This window comes from Grammomys surdaster, unplaced genomic scaffold (genome assembly GCF_004785775.1).
Source record: "Grammomys surdaster isolate TR1022 unplaced genomic scaffold, NIH_TR_1.0 367, whole genome shotgun sequence".
Taxonomy (NCBI): Eukaryota; Metazoa; Chordata; class Mammalia; order Rodentia; family Muridae; genus Grammomys; species Grammomys surdaster.
The window spans coordinates 6,217,854-6,231,741 of record NW_021604786.1 but is presented as its reverse complement, the minus strand read 5'-3'; the positions used below and the strand labels follow the sequence as shown (position 1 = coordinate 6,231,741).

At 42.7% G+C, this 13,888-nt stretch overlaps 1 protein-coding gene across 11 annotated transcripts in view; it reads left to right on the top strand.

The window, feature by feature from the left end:
• The window catches only part of Jmjd1c (jumonji domain containing 1C), a 140,450-nt gene extending 129,817 nt beyond the window's left edge, over positions 1–10,633 (top strand). For 10 of the 11 annotated variants that reach the window (XM_028780266.1, XM_028780265.1, XM_028780264.1 and 7 more), the window contains 4 exons: positions 2,171–2,310; positions 3,633–3,809; positions 9,120–9,251; positions 9,750–10,633. In XM_028780266.1, coding sequence (XP_028636099.1) covers positions 2,171–2,310; positions 3,633–3,809; positions 9,120–9,251; positions 9,750–9,839 — 539 coding nt within the window. In that variant the 3' untranslated portion in view covers positions 9,840–10,633. Of the gene's footprint in view, positions 1–2,170; positions 2,311–3,632; positions 3,810–7,895; positions 9,252–9,749 lie in introns of those variants that run through there. The other variant, XM_028780267.1, reaches the window with a different exon arrangement.
• Positions 10,634–13,888: the final 3,255 nt, after the last annotated feature.

Sequence of the window (13,888 nt, the reverse complement as noted above, 5' to 3'; positions counted from 1 at the left end):
ATACTGACCTATGTAAGGCTCATGTTTTCCCTGCGGTAGCTCTCCTGTCTCTTCATGTGTAGTTTGGATTATTCTCATCCTGTCAAAACTTCATTTACCAATGGGTTAACCTGCTCTATCATCTCATAGTATCCGAGTCAGAGTTGTTCTGTCACCATTGAAGGGTAACCTGCTCTCGTCAGTCCTTCTCACCCCACTGCTGTGTCGTCATCCTCTTCTCTCGATGCTGTGGATTTAAGTGGGGGAGTTCGGAATACCGAGCCAGGATTTGAAAATGTGCTTTTATTTTAGTGTATTTTGGTATTTTATGGTGGTTGTTCCATTGTTTGTTTGTTTTGAGGTAACACCTTGGTTTGTACTTGCTGTACAGCCCAGGCTGGCCCTCAGTTCATGTCCTCCCAAGTTTGGGGATTGTACAGATGCTCCAACACAACATGACCCAACCTGTAACTTTATTGAGAAACATTTAAAAATATAAAATATTTAACAGTACAGTTTTAAAGTAGCCTAAAGAAGCATCAAATTGTCTAGTAAACTTACAAAGTTGTTCTCTATTTTGTTATTTCCTTAATTAGAGGGAAAACTTTTTTGTTTGGTTGGGGTTTTTTTGTTTGTTTGTTTGTTTGTTTGTTTTTGTTTTTGAGACAGGGTTTCTCTGTATAGCCCGGGCTGTCCTGGAACTCACTTTGTAGACCAGGCTGGCCTCGAACTCAGAAACCAGCCTGCCTCTGCCTCTCCCAAGTGCTGGGATTAAAGGCGTGCACCACCACTGTCTGGCGGGAAAATGTTTTCATAGCTAATATTTAAAGACTGAACTAGTCTCTTGGTGCTTTCATCTTCTTATGACAACATTTATTAAGTGTGTTTAATTTGTGTAGGCTTATTAAGACCTTCTGGAACTCCATGAAGTTCTTTAACACCTCCCTCTCTCCCCCCACCCCCACCCCCAAAAAAGCCCTGTTATTAGTCTACCACACATCTGATCAATACTTGAATTAAGATACCTTTGCAGCCAGATTTGAATATTGTAAAGACTGTGCCATCATAGATGTTAGGGGACGTCCGATACATCTTTGCAGTAGATAGCGTTTAAACCCTAGAGAACACACTGAGAGAGATTGTGCAGTGGTTACCACCACTCATTGCTCTTTCAGAGAACCCATGTTCAGTTCCTAGCCGCTCACAACTGTCTATAACTCCACTTCAGGGCATCTGGTGTTCTCTTGTGAATTCCTGAGGCAGTAGGCACATGTGGTACACACACACATGCAAACTGTCGGTTATATACATTTACCAATATGGAAACCAACGTGGAAAGTTTTCTGTAATTGTCATACTGGGACTGCCTAGAGTCGATGCCTTTGTTGGTGTTCTTCCTATTCCTTACATAGATCTGGGGATTTCTAATGTGCCAGCATTTGACAAGGATTACCTACCTGATGCTTCTTTAGAACCTTAGCCTATGAAGAAATCGATTTGCATGTGATGACAGGTTAACCATAATAAGGGCATAGGACCTATTAAAATTAACCAGAATACTTACTAGTAACCAGTAGTAAGCAAGCCCACGTATATGATTGAGCCTCGTTACTCCCTTCACTAAATCTAAAATTAAGGCAATGTCTCCTGTTGGCCTTACTCAGTAATTATAGAAACCAAATAATAAAAAGTTAAAAAATGTTTTTGTTGGTTAAGAAATGTCCTGAGCTAATGACGTTGCTCAGTCAGACCATCCCTGAGACAGGGAGAAAGGTTTTTTTTCTTTTGAAACTAAATTTCTAGCTCAAGAGTAGATTCTCTGTCTCTGAAACAAATAATTGTGAAATCATTCTTTCTCTTCCTGTGGACACATGAGTCTCAAACTCAGGCCTTTGCTTCCCCCAACAATTTTAAACTGTATAACTAGGTTTAATAATGAGAATCCCGACCCTAGCCCTGCAGGGAAATACATGTCTTTTGTCTAGAAGTTGAGACCAGAGAACAGTGGGTTACAATCCAGATTTTGTTGAATAGCAAGTTCCACAGTAGTCTGGGCTACATATTGAGACCATGCCAGGGGGGAGGGGTATGTGCAAAATAAACAAGAAAAGGCTTCCTGCACTGGTCATCAGTTTTAGAAGGTTGGGCTTTTTGGAGCCTTAACTGACCAATTGAATTTCCTGTGTTTCAGGAATACTTAAGAAATTTGAAGAAGAAGAATTAGATGATGTTTTAAGAAAAAGATTAAAGGATTCAAGTGAAATCCCTGGTGCTCTGTGGCATGTTTATGCTGGAAAAGATGTTGACAAGATAAGAGAATTTCTTCAAAAGGTATGACTGAGACATCAAGGCATCCCACTCCACTATGAGCGTGGACTGTCTGTTAATTTACCTTTTTGGCATTCTGCAATATAAGATCATTTAGATACTTTTTAGTCTTTTTTAGTGTTTTGTTGGTTTCAAACGGCCCTCTATGTGGAACTGGAACAATGGTTCAGTAGTTAAGATCACTTACTGCTCTTTCAGAGGATCCAGGGTTGTTCCTAGGACCCGCATGGCAGCTCACAGTCTTCTGTAACTAACTCCAGTGCCAAGGGACCTGAAACCCTCTTCTGGCCTCTTACAGCAGTAGGCACAGATGTGGTGCACAAACATACATGTAGGCAAAACACTCAAACACATAAAGTGTAAAAATGAGTAAATAAACAGTTTTCCAGAGCTGCTGTTTCTTGGTTTTAAAGCCATTGTGTTTTGCTCATCTTCTTGAATGGAGTTAAATAGTGTTTCTGGGATCTGTATAAAGAATCGCTACGAGGTACCACCATATAGCAGAATCCCTGAAAGTGTTTTAATCTAAAATATAATAATTATGCTTCTTAAATCCAGCTTTTCATTAACTATTAATAGTTTCTTGAAATAGATTTTTGATGGGCCAGGTCGCTGAATCTACAAGAGTTACTTATTTTTCTATGTATCTGTAAGGGCTTATGAGATCCATGTGCATGAGGGTTAACTTTGGAGAGAACAGGAGGCACGTGGTTTTCTCTCATCTGTGTGAGGAGGAAGTAAATGTGATTAAGCCCACTGCATAGATGAGAGCTTCCCAGTAGGGAAGTGCTGTGTCAGTGTCCTGTGGCTTTCTGAATAACTGCAGAATGCTCTGAGACAGATTTCCTTTCTGTAGCTCTGACTAGCCTAGAACCTCCTTTGTACAACAGGTAGGCCTCCAACTCAGAGACATCCAGCTGCCTCTGCCCCTAGAGTGCTTGGATAAAAGATATGAACCACCACACAGCCCAGCCTTAGGTTCTTAGAATTAAGAACAGTCATTAACTTGTTTGTTTGCTTTGAGATTTATTTTCATTTTTATGTGTATAGATGTTTTGCCAGCTTTCGTGTCTGTTTCCCCTATACAGACAGTGCCTGAGAACCCCAGAAGGGAGTCCTCATTACAGATGGAGTGAGCTGCTGTCTTGCTGCTGACCATCAAACCCAGGTCCTCTGCAAGAGCAGCCAGTGCTCTTAACTGCTGGGCCATCTCCAGTCCCTAGCCATTGTTTTATAAGAGTGTGAGAGCAAAAGCTCACCACAAGTAAATAAGATTTTTCCAGTCCCTTAAGATGGTGTGCACATTTTATTTTAACCTATATCAGATTTCAAAAGAACAAGGCCTTGAAGTTCTGCCAGAGCATGATCCCATCCGGGACCAAACCTGGTATGTGAATAGAAAGCTCCGCCAGAGACTGCTTGAGGAATATGGGGTGAGAGCCTGCACTCTGATTCAGTTCCTCGGTGATGCCATTGTTTTGCCAGCAGGAACACTTCATCAGGTACATATTGATGTGATTGTAACTTCTCTGTACTAAAAAGAACTGGTTGGGGGGGGGGGAATTACTCTATATAGGTAAAAATCAAAGAAGATGTTACGTAGAAAAATGCACATAACCACTGTGTTTCCATTAAAATGGTATTTATTGTTTTTGAAACTTAAAGCAGTTAAACACTTTGAGAGCTTAAGCCGTTGACTTGAACTAGATTGTTAGATTACAGGTTCTCTGCACTTCGGGCAGTGAGGAAGCCGGCTGCTCTGCATGCTCACCAACTATGCAGAGAGCATGCAGAGCAGCTAGACTTTGCATTTGTGAACAGTTCCCTTCTCGATGGCATGCTAGTATAATTCTAACATATTTAATGAAAGATAGTGTACAATTTATATAGCTCTCCACCCACAGAACTTAAAATCTACATTAATACCTAGCATGGCAGTGATGGCCACCCATAACCCCCTGGTTAGGGAGGCTGAAACAGGAGGATCACAAGTTCAAGGCCCACCTGGGCTACATAGCATGGCTTTCGGAACAAGCAAAGAAGTAAGAAGAAAACAGGTACAATCTTTGCATCAGTAGGTAGACATGTGGGACTGGGAAGAATGGCCTAGACTCCTAGATGGTAGTGGGTGATGAGGTATGTCGGGAAAACCTGAGACACCTGCCTCCCCAGAAGAAAAATATCGTTTACCCTGGTGTGTTTCCCCAGCATCAATAGTGAGGGGCATCTGATAGGATGCGTTTATTAAGGAGAGTTTTTTTTATTACTGTTGTCACTGTGCTGCATGTATAGTAATGACAGATTTTCCTTAGTTTTGATAGTGAGTGTTTTTTAAAAAGATAATCAGATTCGTCATTCTTGGATCTTACATGTCATTTGTGAGACTAAAATATCTACATAGTAATATGGCTTGAACTCTCCTAGAAAGTGTATTGGTTGGTTGGTTCTCATGGACTTGTGTTCATTCAGGAATGTTAGTCACTGTCATTCATGTTGAACTGGGATTCGGAGCCCCCTTACACGTCATTTGTTTGTGCTGCCTCATCAGAAAGTGGCTAACTTGTACACAAAATGTAGATCACATAAAGAAACCTGCCTCTGGTACAAGAAACGGACCAGACTGCTTTGCTAATAGAAAATAGGTTTACTTGGCGGTCCTTGTTTACAGGCCTAGCTTGTTAAGTATCGGGTTATTGTTGCTGTTTTGAGTGATTTGCACCAAGCTGGCCTCCTGTCAGCCTTCCCAGTACTGGGATGTTTGAAATAGTCTTACTCTGTAGACCAGGCTCTCTTTGGACACAGTGGTTTTGCTGCTGTTCTTGATTATGGCACGGCCTTGTAACTTATATGTGTGTGTTTATGTGCATGTGTGTTAAAGTCAGCGCAGGAACTAGAGTTATAGGTGGAAGACCAGTGCTCTTAACTGTTGAGCCTTCTTTCCAGCTCTTCCCCCCACCCCCTATCCCTCCTTTTTGGGGACATGGTTTTGTGTTGGCTAACTTGGAGCTTACTGTGTCTCTAAGTATGACCTAGAACTTGTACGCCATTTGACTCTACCTTCTGCTTCTCTGAGAACGCCTTTTTGTCACCTTTATACCTGCTGAGATGTTCACAGCTGTAATGAGCACTCTGGAAGTGGAAGGAGGGCCGTGTCAAGTTCCAAGCCTGCGTTGACTACAGCCAGACCCTCTTTCAATAACTAGTAATAGTAATGGAAGCATACAATGTGTTATTTTTTTTAAAAAATTATTGTCGTTGTTTTTCTTTGTTTTATTTTGTTTTAATCATGGCTGTGTGAGTGCGGGTGCCTGCATCCTTGTCCTCTTGGAGCTGGGGTTATAAGCACTGGCTTACAATAAAGCAGCCTCTTGGACATGAGTGCTGAGAACTTAACTCATAGTAGGACCTTTCTTACCCACAATAAATACTCATTAACTCTGCCCTTTTTTACAGTGAATTTCAGCATCATCAGTAGTGTGTAGAACAGTGGTCTGTTTTGTTGCTGGGGAGTTGGGGGAGGCAGTTGAGACTCTACAGCTGCAATACGTTTGGGTTTTTTTTAGCTCACTCATTAATAAAATATAAATATTTACATGTAGGCTTCTGTGCCAGAATGGTCTTTCATTGGGTAAATATTGGCTAGTGGGATTTGCCTAAATGATAAATGCACAACTCGCTTGTCAGAAGCTCCCTCTGTCCCCTAAAGTGGTTATACCTTTCCCCACGTGTGTGTTTGATTTTCTCTGCTTCCTCGCTAGCCCTTGCTACTTTCAGATTTATTTTTTAGACTGTGGTTGGGGTATGAAGGAAAGGAAAAGGTTCAAGATGGTGTTTTGTTATTTAGATGGGCTGGCTTCAGATGTGCATTCGTCTCATGACCACTTCCCAGAGCGCTTCCTGTCTGGAAGCCTGAGTCCCACACAGGCGCTGCACCCACCCCTAGTGTTTCTGATCTTGGCAAGTCTGCTTGGGGAGGAACATGAGCTTTCACGTTTCTGATAGTCAGTCCTGCTGGTACTACCTGAGGGACTACACTTTGATAGATGTGCAGACTGAAGCATGTGACACTGCTTCACTGGGACCAGCCCTGCCACGACAGCAGCAGCAGCATGCCATTCTGGCCTCTGAGCAGTAACTGGGGAGAAAGACAGTGGCATTAAACTGTGAGGGCAGTTTGCTTATTGTCTTACTGGGTACAAGTATGATAGCCACCATCTCATCTCAGTCTAAAATTGCAGCTTGTGAGACAGAGCATGTGAAATTACATGTATTCCTCAACAGTTCCTGGGCCTTGGTCTCTCATGTTTACTTACCATCTGCTGTAGTGTTCCGAATGGCTTTTAAATCTGAGACCAGAGCTGGGGCTGGAGCACAGTACAGAGCACTGACCTAGACTGTGAAGCTCAGGCCTCCTCTTCCCCACCCCAGTCCACACCAGGGAAAGAAACAGAAAGGAAAAGAACATGAAGAGAAAAATCTTATTAATAAGTTTGCCCTAAGTTTCTAGACTGGCTTAGCCTTGTGACTTGATATTTTTAAGAGTTGCAAATTGTCTGCAGAAGAAATTGTCGAGAAGAAATGCATGGCAAAACCTTCTCACATAATATTTTCACAGACAACCAAATACTGTATCAAGATACTGAAGAGCCCCTTTTAGAGATAACATTCAGACTGTAAATATGCCAAGCTTGCTTTTCCCACCTCCCTCCTCCTAATCCCAGCCAGGATGACTAATGGCTTGGATGGCTTAAGAGAGGGCGTAAATGGAACGGGAAGCTCACTGGTCTGCTTTAAAGCTGGAGCCTTTACCTCTCAAGCTTTCAGCGAAATCCATCTGATAAGGGTTGTTCAGAAACATACACTGTCCTGTAAGCAGGAATAGAAGTTGGCAGTCTGAAAAACATTTTAAAGCAGTCATAAATTGTGTCAGTGCTGACACCACATCTCTGAGCTCTGGGCGGTGACACACAAAGCTCAGAAGAGCCAGGAGGCACTTTTAAAAGAAGGTCTCTTGAAGGAAATCTCTGTCAGCACACAGCTAACCACTGGAAAAAATATGGGACAGTTCCTTCCTGACGACATCCAGCAAGAAATACAGCCTTCTCAGAGACTGCAAAGTGACGAGGACCCTTGGTGACTGGGATCCAGTGCTTGAGGCAAGGGAAGATGCTTACCAGAGCTCATATAATAATATGCAGATGCCCAGCCTTCAGCCTAGAGTGGTCCACATGTGCACAGAAACAGAAAAGGAGGGCCATTCCCAGGAAAGAATGTATTGACAGAACATTCCAGACCTCGGGACTTACTAGACAACTCAAAGAGGAAGCCACAAAGATGGTGGATGAAGAGACTGAAAAGAACAAGACATTGAAAGACCACAGTGAGGGCTAGAACTAAACATACCAAAGGTAACATGCTAAGACTCGTGAAGGACTCGCTCTCCCCACAGCATACCCATATAAGACATAGGAGACTATGTAGCTGGTATGAGAGTTAATGTAGCAATGTAACACATCTGTTAGACAAGACATCACAGGAGTTGGCCTCCTGTTGACTTGCCATTTATTGGCTGATTTGTCTTGGGACAGGAGCTGAGCATCTCATCCATAGTCTACTGTTGTGAATAGAGCATCTGTTCTACAGACATAAGGAAGACCCAGGGAGACATGTGAGGCTCCCACTGTTACTCTCCAGAGGAACCAGCATCCCAATGAGCCCAGAAACAGAACGCTTACTTTATGATGCCACTTGTCACTAGAGGCCCAGTGCTTGAGTTAAACAACTCTGCAGACTTCAGCAGCTGTTCAGGTGGTCATATGTCCAGAGGAGGAACTGTAGCCCCTCTGGAGTCCCATCCCCCTGTCATCAGTTAGACTCTACCACAGTCTCCATTTCCCACTTCCTCTCTGCCTCTCATCTCACTCTTCCCAATTACATTTGTTTTGCAAACTTCAAAACTAGACTCAATGGAAGTGCTTAGTTTTTCAGTTGTTCTTCTTTCCCAGGAATTTTTATGGCATTTTAAAACATCATTGGAGGACAACCTAAAGACAATTAATGAACAAAATCTCATATTAGATCCACTTTGGCCTTCCTCTGCTATACAAAGCATTAAGAAAAAAGCAGTTATTAGGAACAAGGATACACAGAAGGTGTAACTGCTAAACAAATGGCATAATGCTGACTGGCTCCTGAAGAAAACCTTTTAGTCAACAACATGATTTAGACTAAAGTCACCTGAGATCAGAAGATCTCTTTAATTGGCCAATTTGAAACAAAGACACAGATACAAACTGTAGCGCTGTTCTGAAACTCCTGCATGGCCAGTAGATCATGTGGAACTGCCGTTCCGCCCCAGTGCCGGGCAGGTGAACTGAGTTCCATTTCCTTTCTTCTCTTGATGCGAGAGTAAATCCTGCCATGCCCAACAAGGGAATGGCAACAGCACAGAGCGAGTGCTCCTTGCAGCCCCCCTTAGTATTTTCAAGTAACACGTTTTAACAGTCCATCTACACAAATATTGATACATTAGGATCTTATTAGCCTCTCCAAAGGATTCCTGGAAAAGTCATTTGTTTTTATCATTTAAAAATACTTCATTTACAAAGTCACTTCACATGAAGCTTTTTGGTGACATAACTTTCTCATTAAAGTGTGGTCTTAAGCTCTGAAATCCATTTGATGTTCTGAGAAAATTCTCTGGCAGAATTGTCCTTTGTATTTATTCATTTTAGACAGCTTGGCTTTTCTTTGCTTCCACTGTGACCATCTGTTCTAAAATTTGCATTTCACCTTTTTTCCTTTTTGAATAGGTACAGAATTTTCACAGCTGTATTCAGGTGACTGAAGACTTTGTCTCTCCAGAACATCTTGTACAGTCGTTTCACTTAACACAAGAGCTGAGGCTTTTGAAGGAAGAAATCAATTATGATGATAAACTTCAGGTAAGGAGTGTTCAGAGGAGATCCAGGATTCTTTTAGGGTTTTGGCTTTGTTATTGTTTTAGGGGGCGGTTGTTGGGTTGTTTGTTTGTTTGTTTGATTGATTTTTATCCTCAGAAAATAGGATATATGAAGTCCACCTTAGGCAGCTGTTTCTGTCTTGGCACACTAGGATAGCTACAGTCAACACAGCAGAGGTTACTGAATTCACTGATGGATGCTTTGGGTGCTTTGAGCTTTTTTTTGTTTCTTGTCTTAAGTTTGCTTCTCAGTTCCCTTAAAATTAAAGCTACCGCTTTGCTTTTTAAACAGCCATGTATTGTGTGCCCTGTAGTCCCCACACTCAGGAGGCTGCAGCAGAGGATTGCTGTTGAATTTGAGGCTCACTTGAGCTACAGTGAAGTCCTGGGGGTGTAGGGGTGTGTTTGGGGGTGCGTTTTATATAAACTGTTGTTTTTAATCCAGCAGCAGCTCAGTGATTACAAATCCTGTCTCTTTTAGGTTAAGAATATCTTGTATCATGCAGTCAAGGAAATGGTGAGAGCTTTGAAGATGCATGCAGATGAAGTAGAGGATATGGAAGACACCTAAGGGTGCTTGGAACTGGGGTGCCCCTTGAGTGACACTAGGTCTGACTTAAGCTCCATTAAACCATCAGTGCCAAGAAATTCTCTTTGTAGTAATTACTTGCTACTGACACCATACCAGTATAGCATTATGTCACGGCCCCTGTGATTCAATGCTAGCTATGAACCAAGCTAAATTTAAAAGCAGCACTATATAGCTGTTCCTGTATCATAGTGTATATGATGTTTGTGAAGATGCCAGATTTAAAATGATGTATTTATTTTTGGTAAAAAACAAAACAAAAAAATCTATGCTATATTGTTGATCAAGTGTAAATGTGCTGTTGTACAGTTTAATAAATAACTGATATTTTTCACTACACTGAGACAGTTACTGTGAGACTAGGACACAAACACCAGCTGTCGCCTGCCTTGGGAAAGTTGCTGGATTGCACAGCAGTCATGTCATAATCAGAAAATTACTGCCAAATAACTGTAAAATGTGTAAAATACAAAGTATATAAAGTAGATACTAAACTCAGACACTTCAATATTTTGTTGAAGCTATTGACTGTACAATTAAACATTTTCAAAAGGTGTAATTTATTTAAAATTGTCTCATTTTGGTAAAATTTATGTGAAGTTTTAAAGCTAAATATTAAACTTAATATGCTATGTAAATATATACATATATACATTTAAGGATGTATTTTTTTAAGACATTGGCTTGCTTTTGTTAAAGTGCAAGTGTTACATATGGCTTTGTACATTACAGTTGAAAGGGGTTTTACATTTTCCATTAAAAGACTTTATCAAGAAGCTGGATGTTACAGTTCTCCCTCTCTGGTTTGACACTGCTGGGGTAAAGTAGAGCTTGCAGCCACAGGCTGTGATGAGGAGCCCAGCCTCTCACTGTGTGGCCCTGCCAAGTTTGTTCAGTTTCAGTAGTGGATCGCTGCCCCACCTGGCTAGCCTTTGCCTCTGGAGTGTTCTCCACAGACACTGCAGGGGTCGAGAAGGAGTAACCCACCTTAGCCACCACCTTGCAGTTTATGTCTGTCCTTTAGCTTCTTGTGGCCTACCTACCCCAGGCAAGCTTCAGCCAGGAGTGGGAGCACCTCACTTCACATTAGTAACTGCCTGGCACAAGAAGCGGTGAGGAGGTGGAGGCTATACGATTGCCAGGAGAAGCGTGTGCTGAAGACCTTTCTCCATGTGAGCTTGGTACTCAGTGTGTTCTCAGATGTGCCTCAGCAGCCTTCCCCGTGCCATCCTGGCTCTCCTGGAGCCTGTTGTGAACTCTGTCAAACTGGTCTCAAACTCACAGATGCACCCGCCTCTCCCTTCTTAGTGCTACGATTAAAGACCTGTGCCACCAGACCTGCTCTGATTAAGTCTGGATAGGGAATTAGTTTAAAGCCATGGTGTGTGTTCTGGATATTTCTACTTTCTGATCTCCTCATGTCTCCGGGGAATACAATCCTTGTGGCATTTTCTCCCAAAAAAGCTTTTTGCTTCTGGCTGTCCTCGAGGCTCCTTTTAACTGCCCTACAAAGAAGAGTTTGAGTATGCCAGAAGCCAGGCCATACATTGAGCCAGGCTATAGTTGCTTTCTGAGCAAACTGCTTCTTCTACCCATAATTCAAGAGAGGGTCATAGTCCATGCTAGTGACCTGATGCCCTGGTCAGAGAGAACACAGCGTCTACATCATCACAGACATTTGTAGACTTGGGAAGGCTGGGGAGCCAGCATTTTGGGTTCCCTTCTGGTTGCTGGAGCAAGATGTGTGGGGGTGTTACGTGCATGTGGGTGGAGGTCAGCACTGCCAGAGTTCTCAAGTGTCCTCAACTGTTTTGTTTTTTAATTTTGAGACATATTCTTGGGTATTGCTTTTTACTGACTGATCGGTAAGCCTGAAGGACCTTCTTTCCATCTCCCCAGCACTGAGATTATAGACATGCACCACCACTTGGCTTCTTATGTGTGACCAACAGAACTATTTCCCCAGCCCCTGGAGCAGCACTTAACCATATCTCAACGCTATCCTTTTGATCGCTCTGTTGTTCCTCCTATGAAAATGTCTGACTGTGTCCGTTTCCCATGCGTCTTGGGTTTTCCTTTGCTGTGAAGAGACATCGTGACTATGTCAGCTCTTATAAAGGAAAACTGATCACGGTGGGAAGTGTGACAGCACGTAGGCAGTTACTATACCAAAGGAGCTGAGAGTTTTACATCCAGATCTGCAGAGAGCAGGAAGCAAACTGGCTTGAGCTTTCAGAGACCTCAAAGTTCAACCCCCCAAGACACGCCTCCAACAAAGCCACACCCAATAGTGTCGTTTCTTATTGGTCTATGCGGCTCATTTTTATTCAAACCAGCGTACACTGTGTAAAATGATCTAGACACTGAAGACCTGGCTCAGCAGTTAAATATACCCGCTCTGTAATTATGAAAGCAGGTTCAGATCACCCCAGCACTATTTGGGGTATCCCTACAAATAAGTACTTCCTGGTGAGTAAAGACAAGATCACTTGAGCTTGCTCTTTCCCCCGGCGGGGGGGGGGGGGAGCTCAAAGGTTAAAAGTACATACTGCTCTTACAGAGAATCCAAGAGGGGTTCCCAGGATCCACATAGCTCCCAACCATCTGTAACTTAACTCGAACGGATCTTCCACTCTTTTGAACTCTGTGTATACATACTGGCACTTAGGTACATATACGCACACGAAGACATCTTAAACACGTTCCATGTTCAGGTATCAGGCCTGCCTCAAAGGAGTAAGCAATAAAGTACATCCAATGCCCTTGTCTGCAAACATTCAGATGCATGCACATGTGCACATACGCTCGCCACACAAATATCTGTAAAAGATAAAGGAACTATGTAGAATAGTTTAAGAAACATCAAGCAGGGCGGGGGGTGGCACACGCCTTTAATCCCAGCATTTGGGAGGCAGAGGCAGGTGGATTTCTGAGTTTGAGGCCAGGCTGGTCTACAGAGTGAGTTCCAGGACAGCCAGGGTACACAGAGAAACCCTGTCTCGAAAAACCAAAAAAAAAAAACAAAACAAAACAAGGACAGGAGGCTTTTGTAAAAGCACACCTATAGTACATATGGAAACCATTACCCTTAGACCTCCGTATGGGTTCTTTTAAAACGAGTGAATGTCCATGTGTCTTAAGTCCGTTTTTTGTTGTTGTTGTTTTGCTGCCTTGTATTCTGAGGTTGCAGCATCCTTTCACATCAGTATGCTTGGCTCATGAAATATAGGCCTAAGTGTATCTAGTAAAGATCAGTAACTGAGGGGAAAGTACTCTTAAATACTTTACTTGCTGAGTACATAGTTTGCAGGGATTGACGCTTCTGGATGCTGGGCCAGCTATGTAGGAGGAAAAGAAATGCAAGGTAGTTATTCAACCCACTCTTCACTGTGTTTGGGGGTATAGCAAGCCAGATAGGATACAAAGTCATGTGTGTTGCTCATCTTGTGTAAGATCCAGATGTTGACTAACTGTAAAACTTAGGACATAGATGATTACACAATTAGAGGATAGTATCTGTTGAAGGTACCCAAGTAATCTTTATTGAGATACGCTCTTAAGTCCAGTTTGGCTTCAGACTCCCTGTGCTGGCTAGGCTGACCCTGAACTTGTAATTTCTTTGCCTCTGTGGCTCTAGAGTGTGCGCTGAGGTTGCAGGCTTACCCTGCCTTACTAAGTTTATGTGATGCTAGGGCTGGAGCCTACTGAGCATGTACCCTACCCAACACAGATCCCAAGCCCTGACGTGACTTAAACAAAATGAGTGGTAGCTATTGAGTCACTAGTATGTAGAAATTTGAATTTCCAGTCTTGGCTAACTAAAGAGGTTTTCACAGCTGACTTCAGCTGTGACCTCAGTTGGTGTGACTCGGTGCTAGGACACTTGCCTAGCGTGCACAAAACCTTGGTTTGACTCCACCCCAAAAAGTAACCAAGTAACCAGCTGTCATTCGCAAGCCTCCTGGGATACAGCTAAGGCTAGAGGTGTGTGTGTGTGTGTGTGTGTGTGTGTGTGTGTGTGTGTGTGTGTG